At 32.5% G+C, this 27010-nt stretch overlaps 2 protein-coding genes across 3 annotated transcripts in view; both read left to right on the top strand.

The window, feature by feature from the left end:
• Nucleotides 1–12662: 12662 nt before the first annotated feature.
• The window catches only part of LOC123681107 (inositol hexakisphosphate kinase 1), a 98167-nt gene continuing 83819 nt past the window's right edge, over nucleotides 12663–27010 (top strand). For both annotated transcript variants that reach the window (XM_045619313.1, XM_045619311.1), the window contains exon 1: nucleotides 12663–13128. The gene's annotated coding sequence lies outside the window, so the exon portion shown is untranslated. The remainder of the gene's footprint in view (nucleotides 13129–27010) is intronic.
• On the top strand, nucleotides 25935–26991 carry LOC123680884. Its single transcript, XM_045619002.1, has 2 exons — nucleotides 25935–26885; nucleotides 26968–26991. Exons 1-2 carry the CDS (start codon nucleotides 26409–26411, stop codon nucleotides 26989–26991), a joined length of 501 nt encoding a protein of 166 aa, XP_045474958.1. The 5' UTR covers nucleotides 25935–26408.

The raw sequence follows: 27010 nt of genomic DNA, 5'->3' as shown, positions 1-27010 counted from the left end.
TGCGCAACCTTCACTCTACAACGTCTACCCTAATTCTGTCAATTATTCTCCCTGAAATGCCGAGTTTTATGGGCATTCAGGCAGTTTTCTATTCGCCATTCACAACGCCTTTCTACGGATCCCTAAGGGGTGTGGCTTTAATTATTCCAAGCTTTTACACCGAATTCTTCTGTTTTTAAGATTTTCGTTCTCGGACAGAATATTTTCGAGGGAATCGATAGATTCCTTACACTGTAATATCATGGCTGACGTGATGACAATGACAAAGTCGAAAATACTCAAAATTTCCTTTGCTCTATTTCGGAGGTCCTTATGATTGGATATTGAAATAATTCACATGGAAATACTTATTTCTATTGTACTCAATGTTTCATAAAAAAATGAATTAATTTCTAGTTATTTTTACCGAATAAAATGATTAAATCAAATAAGTTCAACCGCCACCTGCTACTCGAAATAGCCATTTATGGAAAAGGGAAAACCCACATGCGACTGTTGTTACCCATTTCCAATATGAATTAAGGTTAAAAGTATGTTTGGGACTGATGATGGGCGGACTGTTTGGTCCAGTCATTCTTCCAGATCGTCTTAATTCTGAAGAATTCAAAAATATTTTCATAGAGAACCTACCAGGCATATTAGACCAAATGCCTACCAGACAAAATGTTTGGTTTCAGATGGATGGCTGCCCGGCCATGTCGGAATGTAGCGGAATTAATGAACCAATATTTTGGAATGAGTTGGATCGGAAGATACGGTCCAGTGAGATGGCCACCCAAGAGCCCCGATCTGGCCCTTTAGATTTTTATGTGTGGAACACTTTAAAGAGAAAGTGTACAAATTCGCGTTCAGTTGTGTGAACGAATGCATCAAAAACGTAGTGAACTTCGAAGAGTGGAGGGTTCAACAAGAAAAAGATGTGAAAAATGTATTGAACAAAAGAGAGGACATTTTGAACAATTATTTTAATGTTTTCATCGGTTTCGTTCATATTTTTTTGTATTTAATTATCAAATTTGGTTATCTTTTGAAATACCTGTTTATATTGTATGAAATATTAAGTTTGGTAGAAATTAATAATTTCCATGAGAATTATCTCACTATCCAATCGAAAGAAGCTCTGAATTAGGTCAAAGGAAAGTTTGAGTATTTTTGTCTTTTTCATTGTCATCGCGTTAGCCATGATATTACAGCAGAAGGAAAATAGCTAGCACAAAACTTTGATATGCCGTTCGAAAACCTACTAAATGAAGAAGTTTTTACTGCAAAGAGAACATATTCTCATTAATAGTTGTTCATTCATAAAACGATTGGAGAGATACGACTTATTTCGCTCTCTTCAGAATATTTATATTCACTACCTCACCACACTCGTCAGTAAAACTCTTTTGCCACTCATGACTTTTCATATTAAGGCAAATTTAATGCTCTTTCGGAATATATGATCAAATTTGAGGAGGATGCTGAAATGAATATGATATAATTGGTTTTATGAAAAAAAGTGATAAATTCCGTGAAATCAAGAAATGTTAAATTGAAGAATTACCGCCAACATTTCGACCATGTGTTTTATGACATTTTCTGTTACAAATCACTTGTAAAATCTGCCCTTGTTCGATTCATCTTGGTTGACACAAACATTTGTTGCAAGGCCTTGAATCAATTAATCGAAAGCACATGTGTTTGTCAGACTTATTTTACCGTCTTTATTTTGTCTTAAAGAATATTGAACATTGTTTGAATTCTCTTAATTTACTTTCAGTTTCGTTCCATCTGCTCTGCCATTGTTCGACTATTTTGTTTTTGAAGTTGACCAAGTTGACATCGATTATGTGTTCCCTTGTAATACTTACCAGATGTCAGTAATATTAGCAATCGGGATAAATATTTTCTCCAAACACTCCCGTCCTTAGGGGTTTAGTAGTCAATAGCTCATAAAAGTTGGTTGGGATTTGTCAAATATATTCTCGACGTACGGTTCTATTTGGCTTGTTTCTATTGGTTTGAAAACAAATTTTATCCTGGAAATATGCAAATAAAACCGAAAATTAGTAAATATGCACTGCAAAGCAAAAATATATCATTTGAGACACAAATTTATACGCATTTGCATATGAGGTTAAGCAAATGCAGATTTATCTGAAGCATAATTTTATAATACAATGCTCGTCGATGAAGTGTGCTGCATTTATCCATCGCACTGGAATAAGTACAAATATTTCGAAAACTGTAGGGGAACAAAATCCATACCATACGCCACAAAATGAGCACAATGTATCTAAATAAGAAAATTTCCGTCCGACAAGTAAGTGACTGACAGGGAAAACTCGAAATATCTCGAAAACTGAATGGGCACAAAATTTTTTTTATACGGCAAAAATTGGCACAAAATGGGTACAAAATACCCAAATAAAAAAATTTGAAAATTTCCATGTATGAGTCACAGCGTCAAGTTGGTGACTCACGGGAAAAACTCGAAGTATCTCGAAAACCGAATGGGCACAAAATTTTTTTATACGGCAAAATTTGGCACAAAATGGGCACAAAATACCTAAATAAAAAAATTTTAAAATTTCCATGTATGAGTCACAGCGACAAGTTGGTGACTCACGGGAAAAACTCAAAATATCTCGAAAACCGAATGGGCACAAAATTTTTTTCATACGGCAAAAATTGGCACAAAATGGGCACAAAATACCCAAATAAAAAAATTTGAAAATTTCCATGTACGAGTCACAGCGTCAAGTTGGTGACTCAGGGGAAAAACTCGAAATATCTCGAAAACCGAATGGGCACAAAATTTTTTCAATACGGCAAAAATTGGCACAAAATGGGCACAAAATACCCAAAACAATTTGATACCAAAATTCTGGGAGTGGATCACCAACTTGACGCACCTCCTTTGCGACGTGGTATAATCGTTTTGGTGTTTTGCCTCTCGCCATATACGCTCTATTAGTGTGACGTCACACACCGCCATTTTTGGTTCTCCCGTCAGTGTTCGGAATCCAAAAACAAATAAATTGTCATTCAAATTAGTACGGTCTCGTTTTTATAATCAAATTGTCGTTTGGTAAATACAGAGATTTTTTTTATCACATGACAACGTACAAAATACAATAGATCCTTAAATAGACGCAGTAAAACCTTCGCTGGGACAATACAATCTACATAGACCCTTTACAGGTCTAGAGGTACAAAAAGAATGATCGAGCGGATTCTGAGAACATTGAATTCTTCAAGAATACACTTCGTGATCAATTATACGGAATTTCCGAAAAACTTTGTTTTCTGATTCAGTTTTGTTAGGGAAGGATGTTACTACAGTCGATGTGTGTACATTTTAAGACCATAGATTTAAAAGAATATAAAGATTCGTCGGTTCGCAATTCAGAATACATAAAACAATATTTGACCACTGAAATAGAGCAATGTCTAGAAATAGCAATGCATACGGAATAGGAAGGCAAGGTTACATTTTCGAATGTAAAATCTTATATTATTATTATTAGAACTCTTTATTGCTAAATTAATATGTTAGAATCTTATATTCCATTTTTATATTTTTTAATTGATGAAATCCAAATTTTATTAATTTTTCTTTGGCTGAATACCTTTTTCTACTACTATTAAATGAATAATTTTAATCCAATTGTATCTATCAATTTCAGTATTATGTAATTTCTAGTAATTTTAATATTAATAAAACGATTTGTCCGTTGTGAATCACAAAACCTTGTTTTAATCATTCCTGAATAGTGAGTCAGGTGATCATTCAAACTTTCATTCGTAACTTCATAAATATCCAACTACTCACTGAATAGAAAACTATTCACTGAATAATCAGTGAATACTCAACTATTCACTGATTATTCATGAATAGAAAAGTAGTCATTGATTATTCAACTATTCAGTGAATACTCGACTATTCACTGATTATTCATGAATAGAAAAGTAGTCATTGATTATTCAACTATTCAGTGAATACTCGACTATTCACTGATTATTCATGAATAGAAAAGTAGTCATTGATTATTGAACTATTCAGTGAATATTCATGATTATTCGAATAATGCAAAATGCAATTATTCGAATAATTATTCAATGATTATTCGAATATTCAAATCATTCATTCATGATTCCCAGCCCTAATCTGTATGTAACCCCTTTGTATAAATATATAAATAAATTACAAAAATAAAACGGAATTTATGAACTACTAGGTTGTTAAGATGGCGAGCAGTGAACTAATCTGCAATCGTTGCTCCTATAATTTTATGGCTATTGATATTCAACACTCTATTGTTCGGATTGGAAAAATCAAGGCACTGGAATTGGATATTCATTATCAAGAAAGGAACCTCAAACTAACAGCAATGTATAAGTCACCACATTATTCCATCGCGGAGTTTAATGAGGAATTGATGGATTATCTAGAGAGAAATAAAAGAAGTATGAAATATATAATTACAGGTGATATGAACATAAGTTAATTGTCACATGACTACAATATAGAGGAATACAAGAATATACTTTCCTCTTTTGGGTTCACTTCACTAATTAATAAATTCACATGTCCAGATAGTCAAACATGCCTGGATCATTTTTTTGTAAAGGGTATGGAACCTGAAAACACCATTGTGAATGGAATTATTCTGCAAAACTTGATTACGCATCATTATCCTTATTATCCCTATTGTACGCTAACCTAAAAATTAATGAAAGACCTGCTAAAAGAGAATATTCAAAAAAATACATTAATTACAATAAGTTGAGGAATGATTTGAGTAATGAAACATGGAAACAAGTGTATAATTCTGATGACAATAATAAAATAACTGAAAACTTCATTGAGATTCTAAAACGATATATAGAGGATAGTACCACAACAATAAACATTAAAAAGAAAGAACGCTTCAGAAAAGAGTGGATGACCACATCGGTACTGAATGAAATAAACAAAAAACAAAACTTTACTTTATGGGACTGTGTGAACAAAATAACGAACATCCAATTAGGAACAAGTATAAAATATGTATATCGAAAATGAAGACAACTCGAAGATAGAGGATTATCAAGATATGTGCGAACTTTTCAATGGGATTGGTGAAGCCTATGCAACTTACGTATGGTATTATTGGATGGGGAGGTATTTTGGATGTTCACAAGAGAAGCTTGTTTATTCTACAAAAATGTATATTGAAAGTGAAGTATGGGAAAAGAATAACATTTTCGAGTTCTCAAATATACGAAATTTCCAAGGTACTTGATATAACACAAATTTATGGCCAAAAAATTATTTTAAATGTCTACCAGAACAAAATACCCATCAGATTGAAAGAGCACTAGCATAATACTAGAGAAAAACAAAATAATTATGAAAGAAAAAAAGCGGAAAAAAGGATTGGCCAACGTTGTTGTACCTATATAGCTTTAAGAATTTACCCAATTGTACGGCAGAAAATCAGGGAACTGAGAAGTGTGAACAGATTCAAAAAAGAAATGAAAACATGGTTATAACAGAGTATCGATACATGTTCCATAGAATGATCAATTCTAGTTGAGATTTAACTGGCCAAATCTAGACAGGAATCACGCGAATACAGAAATCACTGGCTGAAATAGGATTCTTTATAAAATGATTATTTGAATGGAAATTGAAGAGGAATAGATGGTGAAATTGTTCATTTTGGTTTAGTTTTTAAGTGAATTTAATTTTGATTTTAAATATCTGTACACAGTTGTCATTGAATAACTCCACAGATTTTTTAAGTTCATTTGTAGTTTTCGAATGAATGAACTTATTATTATTTTATTATTATTATTATCTGTGATTTATGCATTCGTCATCGGTATACACTTAGGTACCTGTTGTTTTCGGCTTTTGTATCTTCTCGTCACAAAATTTCAATATGTAGTTATCAAAGAACTGAACTGAGTAATTCGCATCGAAAAATTGTCTGGACTGTGTTGTACAATTTATTATGTTTCATTCAAATTGCAATTTGTTTGTGAAGACATCAGTTTTGAATTGACTATATCTACAGGTGTTCCTAAATTGGAGGTACGAATAAAAATGATAGATTTCTCGGATCATTCAAAGAAAAGAAGTCCTATAATAAGACTCCGCAAACGCTTTGTTTTTGAGATACAGGTGTTGAAGTTCAAGTTTTTTCGCATAGCACCTTCCCTTCACAAGATATTAAACTAGAATTGGCATAGATATTCCAATTTGAAGTTTTCATCATGTGATATACTAATTTTAAATGCAAATCTACAGGGCGAACTTTTTCTGGAAGGGTGCTCGCTTCTTTCCTCCAGGATTATATAACTTATATATAATTATTATAAAACTAGTAGTTTTAAAGGGAAACTCTGGTTTAATACTACACTTTTTGGTTTGTTGTAGTTTTGTCGTATATGCAATCAATTTCGAAAAAAAAATTCAAACAGCTCTATAGTAATTCTCAGGAAAATCAGAATTATTATAAAAATCCAGCTGTGATAAATAAATCAATAATAAGTTTTGATACTTATTTACCAACTCTATAGCGAAGTTTAATGAAGATTCGATAAACCTTTCGAGCATCACAAAAAAGTAGGACTACAAGAAACAACCTGTATCTCGAAAACAAAGCGTTTGCGGGCTCATGTTTATGGGCCACTTTATTTCCAAAATTATCCAAAGAATCCCTCATTTTCCTTCGTAACTCCAATTCAGGAACACCCAGTATGAGATAATAACAATCGAAGTCGTAATAAAAAAAATTATTTCGAGTAATTTGGTTCAAACTTCGTTATAAAACCTCTTTTTCTCACATTATAAATATGAGGGAACAGTGTCGTCGAACTTTTTTTTTCGATTAAAAGAAAAAAAAAAGATCTACGCCCTTGGCGATTTATGATAATTATTTCAGTATGTTTGATAGAACTATTGGATGATCATGACATTAATTTTGGATGACTTCAATATGCTCACACTTTCTGAAGACAACGATAAGAGTACCTTGATTGTAGACTTTCAGAATCTATTCGATTTAAAACAATAAAATGATGTACTGAACTTTATGAATCGCAAGATAGATTTAATTTCTTCGAATATGTCTATCTCTCTATTGTTATAAAATCCCAAAGTACCTACTCTTGTAAACGAGGATAGATATCATCCACTTGAATTTTCCGCAGATTATAACTCAAATAAGGGATATAACAAAAATATAACTATAATAATCATTCGAGAGGTGATTACATACTACCAGTGGCGTACCCAGACATTAGACTTGGGAGATAAAGAGCAAAAAATTGATTATTCGTTTCCGATGTCCTTTGAATTTACAGATTCTTCTTGAGATTGATTTTCAGTTCGAGTATTTTGGAGCTTTCACTTCAGAATCTTATCAATTTTTACCTGATTGTTCATTTTTATCTCAAATCGATAGCATTGAAGCAATTGCTTTTCAAAAAAATCGCAGATGCACAAAATGTTGACATCGAATTTTCGAAAGGAGCGATACTGCTTTGCAGTTCGAACAACACCAGCTATTGACCACATTCAAGGTTGTGCGCTTCAAAGGATGAAAGCAACGGTCAAAAATATGTCTGCAAGATTTGTTTGGCCAAGAATTGAAGTGGATGTCAGACATCAGACCCAATCCTGTATGAATTGCCAAAAAAATAAAATTTCCAAACATACAAAATCCGAAGTAGCCAAGTTCTCTGAACCTGATGAACGATTTTCAACAATTCATATGGATCTTGTTAGACCCTTACCTGTCTCAGATGGAAAAACATACATTTTTACATGTATAGATCGTTACAAGAATTGAATTGAGGCAATTCCTTCACAAGACATATCGGCAGAAACAGTAGCTAGTGCTTTTTACCAAAATTGGATAACGAGATTTGAAGCGCCATCATGTGTTATAACCGATAGAGGAAGCCAATTTGCTACCTCTCTTTTTTCCACCTTACGTCCATTTGTAGAGTAAAACTCTGCCACGCTACTGCTTATCACCCGCAATGCAACGAAAAAATAGAAATAAAAGGCAGCACCGCATAATTAAAGCAGCCATACGAGCACATAATTCTGTGAAATGAACAGACACCCTGCCAACAGTAGTGTTAGGTATTCGAGCTCCTCTGAAGCCAGCCTCCAACTTAATCACAGCACACATGGTCTATGGAACCTCTATAACACTACCAGGTGACTTCTTTGAAAAATTTGTAACTAAACTAGACTCGGAATCGTTTGTGACTGAATTGCAAATGAAAATGCGTATAGTATATCCAAAGTCACTTGAAGGAAGCCTGAATATTTCAATTATACAAGGGTTGTCCAAGTTTTCAGAAATTCCTTTGGAATTTATGAAAATATTGCTATCAATAGTCTCAAATAAACCCCGGTATTTAGCAAATCGTCTTGGAAACAAGAATGTCCCGATTAGATTGATTTTATTGGCTGAATATTTCCCCTCGTATTCCCCTTTCTACTTTGAGAGCGTTTTTGGTTGCACTCATTGGTTGCATCTATCACCTCTTAATTACTTTCTTATAATTCGCATAGACCAGTGTGGTCCATAGGGGTATTATTGAAATGCATTTTCACGTAGTTTTAGTTCGTTGTGTGACTGATGCTTTTAATGATTTCGACTATGATGTTCGGCACAATTCTATGGCTTATGTGAAAAAATAATGAAAATTTCGCAATAAAATCTATTCCTCCATTTACTTTCAAAGTCAGGACAGTTTTAATAATAGGTTACATATATCTTTTAATATTTTTCTGATTCTAAATACGGAAAATTTAAGAGTTATCGAGGAAAAACTTGAACTGAGGAAGTACTACAATTTCTAACTGAGAGCAGTATTTCATGACTTCCGGAAAACATAGAAACTAAAATCGAAATTTGGATAACTAAATTTAACATTTCATGAAATGTCATTAATTATACGTAATTGAAAATGTTATTGGTTTATGGATTTTCAACGATCTTAACGAATAATTTATTACAATTTATGAAATCTTGACTTTTTAGTTTCTTTTTATGTTTTCTGGAAGTCATAGACTACTTCATTCAATGAGAAATTGCAGTTTTCCTTAGTTCAAGTTTTTCCTCGATAACTCTTTGAGTATAGGATTTGCTTCAGACCCCTCTCTCGTTATACCTACGTAAAATTTACTGAATGAATAAAAAATATAGGTTTTTTCCAAAAAACTTTTTGAGTGACTTGATGTCACTCAAGGACCTCAAGGTCATGCACCTATTCTTCTCTAGTTTGTCTTATCTTCAGACAGAACATTTCCGAATTAATCTCAAACATCGTGCTCTTATAATTCTATGTTCATCATCGTTGATAACGTTCCTTGATAGTATATTACAGGTCTAGAATAAAGAATAATCAAATTATAACACCGTAGAATGACATAGTATCATTTTTGATGTAACAGCGAAAGCTACTCACGTCACAAGTTTTCTGAAAGAATCGACATCTGAGTCCCATACCTACGCAAAAATATTATTTTCAACTCAAGGGTTTGAAAAGTGTGCGCCTATGGTTTATGACTGTTTTGCAATTATCTCTGGCCAAGCGTTTTTATAGACTAGTTCAAGTGACTTTGGATATACTATACCGTGTAGCATCTACCATAAGACTAAAGCGTCCCACAAACGAGCAACTTAGTTGCCAACTAAGTTGGCAACTTGGAATACGAATCACCAACTAGCCCACAGACGGGCAACTTTGTCGCCAACTTGACAAGTCGGCAATTTGGTTGGCGACTAAGTTGCTCGTCTGTGGGTTTCATAAGATAAGGCACGTATCTTTGTTCATAAAGATTTGTCAATATGCTCACATGTTTTTGTACGAATCGATAGAGATAGAAAGCCTCTCGAACCTGCTTATGAAAGTCCATTTTTGGTTATTGAACGATCTGACAAATACTTCACAGTCCAAACCAAACACAAAACAAACCTTGCACTATTTCTATCGATAGATTAAAACCAGCTTATTTATTGAAAGATGACCAGGAGGAAAAAGCATCCCCTGACCTCACTTCAAAGTTCATTTTTCTACCCGTTTTAATGATATGGTGTCTAAAAAAATTATGTAAATTATTTTATTTTATTATTGTGTTACCTGCCCCATGTTATTTTGGTCAGTTTTTTTTTGCCTACATATTTGATTGTTTATCATGTAAGTCAAGTTGTTTATTCTCATTCTAATTGTGCCTCCTTGTATTTAATTTTAACATTGTTGTTTCGTCAATTGCAATATTAATTATTTTCATTAAAATCATATGAATATAAATTCTTCAATATAATATTAATTATTGTCATTAAAACTGTATGAATATAAATTCCTAAATATTTTGATAATAAAGTGGCAAGTCCCTATATATGTAACAATAATAAAGAATAAGAGTTCTGTCATCAGAACACATAATGTGAATATCTATAGTTAATGGAGAGACAGATCGCTCTCAAGCTCTCTGTCCCTGACCTTTAAGTAAGCTGGTAAATATAACCTGTAAGTATGTTTTAGAAAGTGTTTTGTTAATCCTCATCTTAAAGGAAATAATAAAACAGTTAGAATAATTCGAGTTACTCGAGTACCCAAGAATAAAAATACACTAACAAATATAGTGACTTTTGAAAGTATTCTACACATTGGCTGGTAAATTGGTTCCAATTTTGAAAGTTACAATGTTAAAATTCTTCATATACCTAGGTACTAAATGGATTTTTCGAAGTTTATGTCTTTCTTATAATATTGCCATTTCATTAACTTAGATACACTAGTCATATTAATCAACAAGTTTTCTTCGCCAGTTTAGCTACCACAGTTTATATGATCAGTAAATCTTGGGATGAAAAAGCACGTTTAAAATTATATGATTAGAATTTTGCAGAAAGATATCCAGTGTCCATCAATCACGCAAAAATTATTGAAGATTCTTTCGTTAAAAGGAACAAGCACTTTTAATGATCTTCAGTGGAGTCTTTCAGGGACGACTCTTAAATGAATGGATCTTCATTGGATTTCCTTGAAATGTGAATGAATTCCATATAGGTTTATATTATAGAACATGAATTCCAGTTTATGAAATCATGACTGTATGCGGCCCTTTGTAATTTCGAAAATTTGGGAACTCTCTGATACAAAAATGATGAAAATAATATAAACTGAATATTTCTATGTTGAACCACATCAATTTTTAGTGATATTTTTGTAACCAGAAATAAAGCCGTGACTAGAAGTTCAAGGCCTACTTCGATGTCAATAATTCCTATACATTACTATACATTATGAATTTCATAAAAAAAAATGAAATTCGTATGTTACAGCCTAAATATGTATTATGATATACCCACACCAAATTCGATTAGTAGTAAGAATTGTTAAGTCAGGTCGTTACAAGTATAGAGACGAAACCAGAGTTAACATAAGCAGTATCCATCCGTCAATCTGAATATTTATATGCTCTTTACTAATTTCTACTTTCGAATCTATTTATATTTTATAAATTTTTCATTTGAAAACGATAACAATAATTTGGAAATAACGAAAGGATCCACATGAACATCTGTTTCAATCGAGAGAGTTGTAATGATATGGATTCATCAGAGAATCCAGAATGAATACACACAAGTACCAATCAATTTCAAATAGAATATGAAATAAATGCATATATGATTAAACTCAACATTTTAATTTTAACTTTAAACTAATAGTGATAACAATTGGTCAGTAATAACTTTGAATGAGGATCAAGTTCTTCTGTGCTCATCAACAGTTGAAACCATAGAAATATTGGGACTCTTAAATGAAAAAAGAGTTTTTGACCGTTTTTTATTATTTATATTGATACAAACCATATATTGTTATATATTTTTCAAATCCAGAAAAACTAAGCTTTCATAAAATGGCACAGAAATCTAGTATTCTCATTTAAAAAAACATAACATGGGGCTATAGCTTCGTAATTTAAAACCCTGTTAAAAAGACGAGGGCGCCACTGGATTCTACGTAAAAAAGTGCCTGTATAATGTTTTAATCCCAGAGCTCCTATCATCGGTATTAGCGGATATATAATTTTTTTTCGATATGACCATTTTTTCGATATCGCTATTTTTCCAATTTTCGCTTATAACTCGAAAACAAAAGAAAGTGGCCAAAAATGAATACTACTATTGTTAGTTCCTCAGAAATGGTGAATGGAAATAGGGTATCAGATTTTGTCTATCTCCTCTGATTTAAAAGTTGTATTGCTAAAACATCAAAATTTGCCCACCCTGTACAGTTTTTCACTTGAACCTCGATTTTGTATTATTCTAGTAATAAACAAATGAAGGATGTTTGATATTAAATATACCAAACTAAAGAAAAAGTTTTTCCAAAATTCAAAGCACAGAAAGCATTTACAAAACAAACTAAGGAAAACTTCAGACTCTATGGCTGGATGATCAGCTTAATGCGATTCACATTGATTTGATATTACACCTGACGTAGGCGGCTATTATGGTTTTCCATCTCACGGATCGTTCATTCTACGGCTGTCTCCTTTTTTCTATCGCTATCGCTTTTCACACATCAGCTGGTATTGTTTTGACATGCGCATACCAGCTGAAAACAATTCGATATCTGTCCCTTCCACGATCATTCACTTACTGAACCCAGAACGATTTCGAAACAGTTGTTCAACTCAGTTTATATCTGTATCAAAAGGAGGAAGGTTCATGTGATTTTTCTATTTGAATATTAATTTATATGACAAATACCACCAACAAAATATTGAAAAATTGAATTGTCTAATTTTGATATATTTGAGAGAATTTATTACTCTTTAAATGAACTTCAATTCCTTTGTTGTTAATATTCTGCTTTCATCATGAGAAAGTTCCTGTGAATTGTGCTGATATGTGACATATTCGCCTATGAATTGTGTTATTTTGTTTTCTTTTTCGAGAAAGTGAACAGTGTCTAGTGAAAATTCTATTGGATTGGGCGTAAATTTTGACAAATCCAAGAATCGATATAGTTTCCCCAAGGTTGCCAGAATTTGTAGTTCCCTTTCTTTTTGCAACGTCGCATCACTGGATCTGATTTTCCCCCGTTTTGAAGAATATTGTAAGTAACTATGAGTGTTAAGCATATTTTTAAGGAATTCACAAAAATGGACAAACAGGAAAAGGTTTTAGAAAAATATAATTTCCATTTTACTCAATGAAAGGCAGTTTTTATCAACTGGTTGGTCTTAATGAAGGTGATCAATTTCGCAAATCGAAAATACACACAATATCTATGTCATAGTAAAAATCATCCATCCAATGACATAAGTAAATTCTATTTTGCAATAGAACAGAATGATCTATGTTGCTCAGTTGAATGTGAGATTAATTAGAAGTGATGTGAGCTTGTGAAAACAAATACAATAAAAAATTAGAGTTCATCAGATAATTTATTTATGAAAAATATTCATTACGTCAATTAAATGAGAATCTTCTTCAAAAAAAAGATTTCGAAGTGAACCACTATGTTGGAACAAAATTCACATTGAAGTGGATTATGTTCAGATATACCTAGGTCAACCTAAATACCTACCTAATACCGAGAATAATACCTACTTTCTTTCATTTACATCTTTAGATATATCTAGATGTTTTTCGACTTCATTACACGAACAAAGTGGAATCTTATTTCGATTTATCATTCACGATATACTTTCCAAATTGCAAGGAAAAAATCTAAGAACCTGAAATTTTAACAGGATATATTGTGTTCATTGAATATCCAACAATCATTTTATTAGCTACCTTATTGTTTGTGAAAAAAATGCAAATTTTGCAACATGATTAATTATTTCCTTTTAACTCATAAAATATTCCAATCATTGAAAAAAGTGTTATGTGTTGTTCCTTGGGACTTGAACCTGAGAGTCCGACCCCACGCAATTCTCAATGTCAAACACACTGATAATTTTGGCTTATATTAAAAAAATATATATCCCACACTTTTGATGTAAGGTCTTTATGGTGATCGAGTTAATACCTATTTCATTGAAGCCCAATAACTAAAAATTGTATACTTATGTACCTATACACACATGTAAGTATTCAATCTCTGAAAATATGAGTTTTTGTCTTCAAAATTCATGGAAAGTATTCTCAAATGATATCAGTGTGCATACTCGAGTATCAATGCGGTATATCAACTGATTTTTGTACAAAACGAGGTACAAAATTTTGTGCGAATGACTGTTTTAGGTAGTTTCGCTCGAGGTTTCCTTGAAAACCTTTGGACGGTGGACAGATTTTTCTATTCGAGTTTAGTAAAAGCTTTCGATTGAATCAATTGCAAATATGGTTGGCTTTGTCCGAGGCTTTGTCGTATTAATGCAATAGGTATCAGGATCACATAAAATTTCAGCTGAATTAGGTTCATCTTTCCTTGATATGATCCTACTTAATTTTTTATAAACTTACTACAATAGAAACATTCCTCGGAACATTCGAAAAAAAATACGCTGACTTGATGTCAGAAGCTTTTGAGCGCTTGTTTATTCATGCGCCTTCTATTATATTATAGGCTCTTAGGTACGAGCTTAGGTATATGAAATTTGATTTCTTTATCTCATTATTGTCGATTATTTTATCTGGACGAGAAGTTTTGATTATACGATCCTTTTGAATTTTGGCATATGGTTATGGTCTCGGTTGTTGTTCAACTCGATCGGAACTGATGTCGCTGTAATATTAGGTTTTTCCTTTCGATATTCTGCTTTGTCCTGCTTTAATTTATTATAGTTCTGCTCTCGGTTCTGATGGATCAGTCAATACAAAATTTTGCTTGATATTACCTTTTATGTTATATCGCCACGCAAAACCCAAAATCGTATCTATAGTCCTTGCTGGAGTCATTGGAATATAATTTGACCCCCCCCTCCTTTAACTTTGTTACTAAAAGAGGTAAAAAAAAAAGTTTCCTACAAAAGTTTCAGAAATCAGGGGAAGAAGAGCTAGTCAAATATAGAAAAATATATCGGGTGCTCCATTTGAAAAAATGAAGTTGCAATCAATATGTTGCCCACACTGTATATATTTCATTTTTTGAAATCATTTTAAAAAACACTAGTGGATTTCGTGAAACTTTTGTACGAAACATTTTTTGTATCTCTTTTAGTGACAAAGTTAAAGGTGGGGTCAAATTATGGTGAAAAACCCGGTACAGGGTGTCCCAGGCGTAACTTTAAATACTCTTGAATAGGACATTACGAATTCTGCCTTTCTTCCGAAAGATACAGTGAGTGTGAGTTTTCCATGAATATGTATCTTTCGGAAGAAAGGCAGGTCTATTCTGTGAGTTTTCATATTCATGGAAAAAATGAAACCATCATCAGAACCAAACTTATCGGTGGAATTTATTGAAACTTGGGATGTTATTGACATAAGCCGCGTTAAAGTCAGATAGATAAAAGTTTCAATTAATTCAGCCGATAAGTTTGGTTCTGATGATGGTTTCATTATTTCCGTGAATATGTAAACTCACCCTGTATCTTTCCGAGGAAAGGCCGAAATTAATTTTTTATAGTCAATTCGTTATATCATAGTTCTACTCTACCTCTTAAGAGTATGTACAGTTACTTTCGGGACACCTTGTATAGCTCGATTTATAGATTATAACTCAAAAAAAAAATTCAGCTTTTAATAGTTTTTCATACTAATGAATTTTGAAAATGCATGGTATAATATTAGCAGAGGCGAGAGCAGAGGAGAAACAAAGATTCCTTGGGAATATTAGAAAATTTGCAATCGGGACCACATTCTTTTCCTATGAAATAATAACGTGATAACTGACAGATTGCATTGTGTGGTTAGCTCGGTGGTTAGTTATATTGATATACCTCTGGAAATTTCAAAGTGGTTGTAAATTTTAAGTACCTACTGGAATCCCAATTTAATCTTTTGGTTTAGTCAAAATATAATATGAATTGATTCAACCCGCAGCTTTGCATGTTTGATAGATTCGAGGATAGATTATTTAAAATGAGTGTAAGGGTTACTCTCGGGGTTACTAACATTTAGCATATTGAATGACACTGTCGAGAACACTGCAGATTTAACAGAATTTGATCCTATCTCGAATATATATATATACAATGTACCCTCGTTAACTCGAAACACCACGGGACCAAGATTTTTCGTCGGGTTATGTATAGTTCGACATAAACGTAGTTCGAGTTAAACAGGTCATTCTTGATTAAATTCGACTTACAGAGGTAATGAGATATATAGGTAAGCCGAGAGGTAAACCAAATGTTAATTCGGGTTATAGAGGTAAAGAATAGTGATATTTATTCCCTATAATAAGAGTAGATCGTACATAATTGATGAATTTCATGAAAAATGAATTGACAATAGAAAATTTCACAATGAAATAGATCAACTTGTCTTTGTGTTGACGAAAGCCAATTGACAAATTCTAAATATTTCAAGAGTTTATCTGATGAAGAAGTCTGATTTAGACTCTAAAACGTCAAAAGAGTCGATTAATTCGAGCAAGTAGAAGGTTCTGGATTATCATCGGAGCAGGTGATGTTTTTTGTTGGAAGGGCGGTTTGATTGATACTTTTTCAGCAGGGGGGCCATCAAATTCTTTGCTTCAGGCGCCAAAATTGCTCGCGTCGTCCCTGATCATTGAAAGTCAGGATAATTTCGAGATTTGGAGATTAATGCTAAGCATGAAGCGTCATTGTGAAGACGAACTGACGAAATGAGGGTCGATTTTGGATATTTGATTTTTTTCGTTTTTATGTTCTCTTCAACATGTGAAAATAATGTTGGAAGGTAGGTTGGAAGTATAACGGAAGGAAGTATGGAGTTGTTTTCAATTAGCAGCAATAATTTATTGGTCTGGAATTGCCAAATTTATTGGTGTGTTAATTTCTTAAAGCAGAGTGTGTAAACTCGACATTTTATTGTAATTTCATACTATTTCGATGGAAGTGAAGTTGAAGCGCGTTCACATCAGACATGTCTTCACTGTTGAAGAAGCAGAATACAGTCCAGAGTTCCTAAATATCCGTGGCGATGATGTTTCTTTCAGTCTTTCGTCATAATAATAAGATTATATCACACCGCGTTCATAACCGGTTCGAAATTTAACAGCCTACCACATCCATTTTAATGGCTCTCAAATTGGTTCGCGCCTGCTCAGACTGGTATAATCTAGTTCGCTGTATGGTGTACAAAAAAACGTTTTGGTCCTTTATCAGATCTATCTACTTACATGTTATCATTTATCTAACTATACAGCTCCTAATTTAAACTTTAAAGACAAATTCGCGAAGAAAATTAGCATATCATAATAAACAAAATAATCGATTGATATACCTAGGAATTTAAGATGACCACTTCAGAACGCTTTACTCCAGATAAGAAATGAAATGAATTCTTATATATATGTTACAATGTTCGCCTAAATTATGTACATTCTAGGATATTTTTTTTTTCATGGAAATTGGAAACGGAAAATTCAATTAAGAGAACAGTAACATAATAAATATACCTAAAAATTGGATCCTAATGGAAGTATTAAAATTAATCAAGTTATTCAATGATTAATGCTGATAAAAATTTATTCTATCGAACCAGTATGATTTCGTCATAACTTCATAAATTTTATTTCGTTGATTTTTCGAAATTTTCGATAATATTTATCCATCATTATTCAAGCGAATACACACGTGTAGAACAGAACATTTCATTTCTGTTGGTCTTGATATATGCTGGACACGAGAACAAGATATCAGAATTATTTCCATCAATTTTCATTGAAACCATAAGTTTTATTTATAGTCAATTTGATACAAAAACATATTGCAGGGCCACACGGGGTTGGTTCTCCTAGCTCACGATCAAGATTAATAATTTTTAAAGCTTATAATCACAGACAAAAAAATTGAACATTTTATGTCATTATGTTCCTCTTCCTGAAATAAGATTTCTGCAATTCGCTATTTTCGGTATTGCGTAATGCGATATGTATCAAAGGATCTAAGATTGCTATGAAATCATGTCTCAACTAAGATGCATAGAAAACCTAGTGTGTTTACTTACACCTGTTAAACTTTCAGACAATACGGGAGATTTTTCAGATTTATACTTACTTGATTTCGAGAGATAGCATACGTTTCGGATGGCGCATATAGCGTTTACATCTGATATTTCTCTCGATTCTCGGCTCTCGTGACCTTTGAGTATAGAACAATAATATTTTATATTCTCTGCTCGTGACAATCTTCTATACTCTGTCATTATATTCCATTTATTCGATTAAAAATTCGGTAGAAAATGAATTGTGATTTATTGTGAAAGTTTGCAATGTTTAAAATCAGTATTTTATTTTTAAACGGCGAGAGACAGATAGCGGGAAAGCGCCACCTTAAAGAATTCTGGTTGAACAGAACACCAAAGCAACATGTGGACTATCACAAAGTCTGAAACAAAATCGAATCCGTACACACACCAGGTTCTCTATGCATCTTAGTCTCAACTTGTACACACATATTTCAAATTTCATCAAAATCGAACTAGTAAAACGTGAAATATTGAGACTTTGGGAATTTCATCGAAATCGGACAAGCAGAACGTGTGATATGGAAATGTCGGGAATTTCACGTTTGCGTATCCTGAATCGCTTATCCTATTGACTATAGGTGTTCACCATGTATACATGGTGAAGCTTAAATTCTTATAGAAACACTTTCGACCAAATCCAATCATACATATTTAACTTCATATGAACTGGACAATTCCAATGCGAAATATAGTTACGCACAGGTAGTTAATTTTAGAATTAAAAACCTCTGTAACTCACCATGTTTATCTATGTTGAATAAACATTATTATTATTATCTGGAATTTCACGATATATGACAAAAGATATTGGAGTAAAAGCTTAAGAAAACTATACGTATTTCAACATCAGAGGTTAACTTCAACACTGACCCTAAATTGATATTGCACAAAGAAGACACCTCAACAAAAGGAACTGTTCTATGCACCCATAATGCGTCATATTATGTCTGAAAACAGAATATGACAGTTATATAGGAAACAATCGAGGAAACAATAGTGCGTAGCCTAGTGCTAAGAATATTTACAAAACGGGAGATATTCTAACTTTTGAACTCAATTCAGTGTGAATGAGCTCTCAAGACTATCCTCGAGGCTATCATGAATGAAATGGGTTTATGGCACAACGATATTGTTCCCCTTTTTCTGTATTTCAGTATCTTAATGAGTTCATTACAGTCCTAAAATAGTGCTGTAATGAACTCATTACATCATTGTTTTCAGTTATATTTTTCGTTTTTTGATTGGCTACACAGACTTCCATTCCATTCGAATTCGACAAACGTCAATATAATCTAATTTGGATATAGTGAAATGATTTGCAACATTATTCACAATTTCTCTTAATTCTGGTGGTGTTAAATCGATTTCGTCAGACATAATTCACGAATTTAATGCGTATTTGTAAATTATTTCATAATGCGAATCGTACCATTCATATTCAAACTCCGTAATCTGTGAATTTTCGTAACAGTCACACCAACTGTAAAGATACAATAGGACTCCCGAATAACCCAGCACAATAGTGTGCGAGTAGAAATTTATCCGACCAAGAGATAAATGGTTTATAGGCTTTATGCCCGAAACCTAAGAAACAGCAGGTTAGGTTTAGTGAGTATTCTTGCTCTTGATGAGCCAGGACGCTCACACTTGTTCCTTTGGATAAGGTTCGTCAGTAAATGGATTCCCCCTGCTTTAACAAAAAAAAAAAAAGATACAATACAAAAGTCACTAGGATATACAGGGTGAGTCTTTGACTTGTACATATATTTTAACCGAAGATTCTTGAGGTCAAAAGAAACACTTTTTTCATTTGCCATTTTGTCCGATTCGGCCCGGTTAGAAAGATATAGCCATTTTAAATGTTCATAATGAGCTAATTCAGCCCTGGAAACCGGAACACTGAAGTTTTTGCAAGTATAAGATATACCATTTGAACCTTGGAAATAAGCTACTAAATTGGAAAAACCATCATAAACTCACTTTTAACATTCCATTTGTTGAACAAAGTAGTATTTATAATACAATAAATGAGTTATCCCAATTTCATTGACGATAAAGTTTAAATATTTTTCTCTTGATTATCTATTTCATTTTCGATAATCATAACGAATTGAGCTCGCTACCACCCATATTGTCTCAGCTCTGATATTCATAATTCATATCCATTCATTTATTATATCGGATTTATAATATATCGTTGTTTATTTCATTTCGTAAAAGAATTGTCATTTAACCTTACATTCCCAAATGAATAATATTCATCTGTGAAAATTCTAACACAAACTATTAGTCTGTGCTTTCAAGTTTGAACCTCAAATTTCGAGTGTTGCAAATTTAAACACAGCACTACAGCAGTTCGAATAATCTATGTTCTAACCTAAAATATTCATTTTAATTTCCTGTTTACACTGTTATTGTGTTATGATATTTGATATTATGTTTGCATAAAATGAAAATCATCGAAGATTTGAAGAAACCTAACAGAATATTGAAGTTCCATACATATTTTCAAGAAATTTAATAACAATTTCCAAAATAATTGTTTGGATACAAAATAAATAAGTGTGCATTCTGATAGAAAGCGATTCCTTTATGAAATGAAGCATTTGATTTGTTCCAACTATCTCATAAAAATATTGATCTGCATCAATATTTTTGAAGCCATCAGTGTGAAAATATGGAAATAAAGTTTTATGGCTCTGTAATCAATGGAAAATGTTGAAATCCACTTGTAATCAATTTTGTACTATAATATGTACCTACATTATAGCCAACCCTACTACATGATTCATCTTGATTTTGCCATTGAAAATAAATGAGAAATATTCAATATAAATATCCACAATTTCTGTTGCCTGTTTCTTTCAACTCAACTATTTGTTTTCACATTAAAACAATTATGGCACTCTTGGAAGTATGTCAATCATATGCTCTAGGATGAATTTATGGAATAGCAAAAGAATAAAAGTATTCAATCTCAATCAATTGAAAATTTGTCTAGTATGTACCTAGTGGTATGTTTCGATGTGAGTTTGAATGGCCCGAAGAAAAATATAGTGTTGTTCGATAGCAGCAGTCTTTAGTGGTATATTGATGGCTTTCATTATAATGGGACTATTTTGTGAAAACTTTCTTAAACATGGGCTTTATGGGTAATCTGGACTTTTCAAAAAGAATGTTGATTTTAATGAAGTATCTTCTTATTATCAGAGCTGTGCCAAAGCTCAGTAATTTGTAATCAAATTGAGGAGTTGAGGTGAGCTTATTCAAATAACTTCATTTTCAAACTAAGTTGGCTAGTACTTCAATTCTAAAACCTGAGACATGACATCATAGTAAATATTCATTTCTGTGGATTTTTTTCCACGACAGAACAGAGTTGCATTTAGCCAAAGTACCCAATTTTTTTAATTTCACAGATAATTTTTTTTTTTAAGATCAAGTCAAGATCAAGTTCTTTGAATTTCTAGTATTTTTATGGGATGTAATGTTCATAATGAAGAAACTGAAAGATGTGTAGGGAATCTTGTGATCGGGAAAGATGTATCATATCAAGGAATAGCTATATTCCAAAAATCATTTCCTTCGATAGAACTATTTACGAGATATAGCCGAAAATCAAATTTTTTAATCGATTTTCAACAGCCTGTATCTTTGTAACCGGGCCGAATCGGAAAAAATTATAAAGGAAAAAAGTGTTTCTTTTGACTTCAGGAATCTTCGGTTAAAATATATGTACAAGTCAAAGACTCACCCTGTATAATCTGAATTTTTCATTGAATTTCGACAATATTTCACAAAACTTGACTGAAATAGAGAAAATTTCTAATACTCGTTGCAGAAAGCAATTCCAACACTCTATTCCAACACGCATTTGTGTTAGAATAGAAGCCCATTCTGCAACTTGTTTTAGAATATACCATCATTTCATATATCATTAACATTATAATGAAATAAATATTTAAATCAATAAATAGGTGAAACTCCGCCTATTGAGTATTATATCGTTTTATTATTTCGTCACAATATCTGCAACTTTCGACTTTTGACACGCTGATGACGAATTCGTTGTGAAAATCAATTTTATATGGCCGTCCGTAAAAAGATAACTCTCGTTAATGAGCAAAATTAAACGAAAGGGTTCCGTAAATATGTTCGTTCGGAATTTTATTTTCCTGATAATTTCAAAAATACATAGGTAATAATTCGCTCGAAATGAATATTTAGATGTTAACAATAATCAGCTTCGTGCTTATTACCACAAATCGATGGGGTTGAGATTTTGGGTGTTTCAAGCTGATCTCATCATCAGAATCAAGAAGAATTAGTAGGTATATGGTGTAACAAGTGGGGAAAGTCCAACTTTTCTCGCGAGTGTGGCCTTCGTTGACAGTATGTGCTAATTTATTGCTTTTCCATAGAAACGACTCAAAAGCCGAATTTCATTGGTCTACCAAGCGAGGTGTGGGCAAAGTGCCGTGAGAAATAATATTTTCCACAGTATGAGCAATTCATAGTTTTGAAATTGAGTAAGCTATGAAGAATACGCTACTTTTCATAGCAGTTGTAGGAAAAAGATATTTGCATGACAGCAAATCCGACCGGGATGAGATTTTGCGTACATATTCAGAATAACAATTTCATTCGTCATCAGTTAGACGAACCGGCTCAAAAATCGTAAAATGCAGATACATATTGTGATATAGCACTCTGTTTGGGGAAAGAGCGCTGAATAAGGAATACACCTTGTTGTGAATACGAATAACGATAAATTCTGTAATCGTACTACGATGTGTATTTTGGTACTTTTTCACGTTCCTCTGTAGAGAACGGGACACGACACGTCCTGGAGTAGTCGGTGATTCGACGAAATTATACGGTAAAACCTCGGGTAAAACCGTGAGAACGCTTTTCCTGCTCAATATGAAAACACGTTTCTTCGTCTACGTCTTTGATCAGCCGCTCGCATGAAAGACTGTTTTCACATGCGATATTTTATTATTATCTTCTCGAAACTGATTACTGATTTATCGATTTGAGTCATGATTGATACGTTGCTGAAATATGAATATTGACGTTTCTATTTATCTTTAAAAATATTTTGTTTTTCAGTCGTAAATAACGATAACAATGAATATCGAATTCTTTTTAGAGGTAGATTCCCAAGTATTTTTTTTTTGGTTAACTGGTATTTGAGGCAGGATTTCTTGAAATGGTCAATGGTTGTGATATTCAAAATGATACAATCCATGGTGCTTATTGATGTTTTGAAATGTTTAGTATTCGCCACGATGGTTTCATTTTATTGTAATAGTAATTGAGTAATTCGAAGTTATTTGAGACTATAAACGGAACTCGGGGCACTGTACCGTTACCATATAATAAAGTTGTGATAGTAAACTTACACCCAGTTACAGGAACGTTAATTAAAATTTAATGCCGCCATTAAAATTTTAATATCCCAGAAGGATCCTATTGGCTACATTACACAGTTTAATGGAGGATTAAAATTTTAATGGACGCTCCTGCCACTGGGTGTTAGTGTTATTATTTCTATTTCGTAATGAAGTATCTCGTAGTCAAAAACTAAAGTTTTTTCTATGAATTGAGGTAATCTATAAAATAGGAGAAAACAATAAATCATGGTATAAAAATGGCAGGATATTTGGAATGAGAATTGAAAATGTTATCAAATTGATGTGGATTGATATCAAATGTTCTTATTGAAAATCAGAATCGATAATTTCCATCGAAGATGTCGATTCCTCTGAATATTTATTCTCACTATATGAGTAAGAATCCTGAAAAATCAAATACTATTGAAAATGTTAAATATGAATTATTGAATAAAGTAGTCGTTGATAGCCTGTAACAAGAGGAAGAAGAAGAATAAAGTAATGAAAAACATTTGAGTTTATTATTCATTTTTCAGCATCAACTTTGGTCATTTGCCAATACTAACAAATAAGCTGTATTTTTATAACATTTTGGAATGTGTAGAATCCCGAAATCGAATATTGAAAAACCACCTGTCCGCTTACCAGTGCAATAAAATCTCGAAAATCATTTGTTATATTACATAGATCCTCTTAGATCCAGAACTCAAACTCTATTGCCATTTAATTGAGATTCTTGAGGGGTTTGTCTACCAATTACAAGTTATCCCCCTCCAAATAAAATTTTCTTTTCCGGAAATATCCGAATGGGCTATTTTATCGTGGCCACCCCGAGGACCACCCTGAATAAATATTGTAAGTATCAAAAAGAAATTAACCATGTTTTACTGATCGAAACAATTGTTTGGAATAATTAAGAAAGTAGCGTCAATGCCGATTTATTATCTGAGATTAGTATCGTTCTTGATGTTTATTACATTTTTAGCAATATCTCATAATACACTAGGCTCGACAGTGAGTATAACCATAAACAATTGTACCAATATTTAGTGTCCGAGTGATTTTGTTACTGAATACGTATGTATTTGTGGGCCTCACAGAATGCTGTGTGTTTGTGAAATTGAATCCTTTTTTTTTGTGATCTTTTTCATTCAATAGCTCGAATTTTGTTTTTATCGCTTAAATTTTTTTATATTTTTGTAATCTTGTAATTTGTGACAACATTACTTATTTAACCATATTTCAGAGTTTAAAGGCTAAGCCTCAACTCTGTATCACGTTAAAATAATAATAATAATTATATCGAAATTTTCGGTCCCCAATCTTTATGGAATTAAATGTTTTATCGTGGAGGTGTCAATAAGAGATTTTAACGTTGGTAAATTAATTTACCGACACTTTTTGCGTATTTATCACAGGTGTAAATGGGACCTACCGTCTTGAAAAAAAAGAGTAACCCAAAAAAATATTATCATGAATAAATTAAGAAATAAATCGAGAAATAAATAAATTATCATTTGTGATATAAAATTTACGATGGATAATACGAGCGAAACGGAAAATATATAATAAAATGAAATAAAAACAAAGTAATTTCCACTAAACTATTCAATTGTTCACAACAATTGTGTGTCCAGTTTATTTTGAGACCTGCAGGTATAAACAGTAATCACGGAGGTGTGAACCCTCGCGTGAGCCGTTTTGTAATATAACACAGTTCAGAATAACAATAGCCAATTTTTATAAACAATTAAATTGTTTGTGTAGAAATAACTATGTTTTTATTTTATTCATAATACGTTTCCGTCAAGTAAGGACCGAATCCATTACAAATTTATTATACCTACTTAGAAAGGTAGATTTTTTTCAACCAACCGTTCAGTTTCAATGGAATTTTCCCTAGTAACACCTTTTTCTGCTGAGCATATTCACGGATAATGAATTCAGCAAATCCTGAGATTCTTTTATCATTATACAAGTACTAATATCAAGTAGCTTATGTAATTATCACCAGTTCTATAATAGTTATTTACAATACAAGTGCAGAAGGCATTGATATTCTTCCACGAGTTCAAAATTCAAAAACGAGCCACGAAGTGGCGAGTTTTGGAATGAACGAGTGGTAGAATGAGCCTTCTGTACGAGTATTATACATTAATTTCTCTAATTCATTGCATTTTTATTGAAATTAATGAAATATTTCCATAAATATTATTTAGTGATTTTTGCATTGAAAAATGTTGGTTGGCAGAACTGATTTCTTTAAGGCAAATTTCAAATTTCAAATTTGATAAGTGTAGAAGACGCAATTATAAATAAATTCTTCAAAATGTCTGACTCGGAAATGAACTTGACTCCTCCAGAAATAAGAGCCATTGCGGAAGAAGGACTGAACAGAATAATTCCCCAAAAATCAAAAAAAAATTATGAGACTGAATATACCAAATTCAACTCGTGGTGTCAGGAGAAAAACATCCTAATAGTAACAGAAAACGTTATGATAGCATATTTTGAATGTTTGAGTAAGATTTATAAAAGTTCAACTTTATGGAAATCCTATTCGATGTTACGTTGTATGCTCAACCTGCAACGTAACATTGATTTGACAAAATATTCAAGATTGCAAGCGTTATTGAAATCTTTGTCAAGAGAATATACACCAAAAAAATCTAAGATTCTAGAATTTGAGGACATTGAAAAGTTTCTGACAACAGCATTAAATTTTGAATTCCTCGATGTCAAGGTATGTATATTATTCTTGATATTATCACATTTATGAATTTTGGAAGGACATGTTCATAATTTTGGAACAAAATTGCAGGTAATATTAATTATTGGATATTCTGGTGCATGCAGAAGAGTAGAGTTGACCAGCATGACTACAAATGATTTTAAATTTGAGGAAAATTCTGTATTCATTACTGTAGCAAAAACAAAAACGAACCAACAGAGGATATTTGCTATTTCCAATCCCATCTGGCTGAAGTTAATAGCCGAATATTATGCATTACGACCAGCACATACTAACCATAATAGATTCTTTGTGAATTATAAATCGGGTAAATGTACAGTGCAGCCGATTGGTATCAATAAAATGGGTTCGATGCCTAGAAGGATAGCAAAATTTTTAAATCTGCCAAATTCCGAATTATATTCAGGCCACTGCTTTCGTAGATCATCTGCTTCTCACTTGGCAAATAAAGGAGAGGATATAATATCCTTAAAAAGACATGGAGGATGGAAAAGCTCTTCTGTTGCTGAAAGTTATGTAGAAGCTTCAGCACAGAAAAAGCTAGATATTGCTCAAACCTTGGCCAGTCAAATTCCTGCATCTAGCAGTCAGAATTCCAACGTTCAAATTTCAAATACCATACCAAGTACAACAAACATAACCACTTCGTATGAAAATATACCTGGTGTATCATTTACTGCAGGGATGCATTCTAACATTACAATAAAAGTTTTCAATTTTTGTAC

Source organism: Harmonia axyridis, chromosome 5, assembly GCF_914767665.1.
Source record: "Harmonia axyridis chromosome 5, icHarAxyr1.1, whole genome shotgun sequence".
NCBI lineage: Eukaryota > Metazoa > Arthropoda > Insecta > Coleoptera > Coccinellidae > Harmonia > Harmonia axyridis.
Note: the sequence above shows the minus strand (reverse complement) of the source record. Positions and strands in the feature narration are given on the sequence as shown.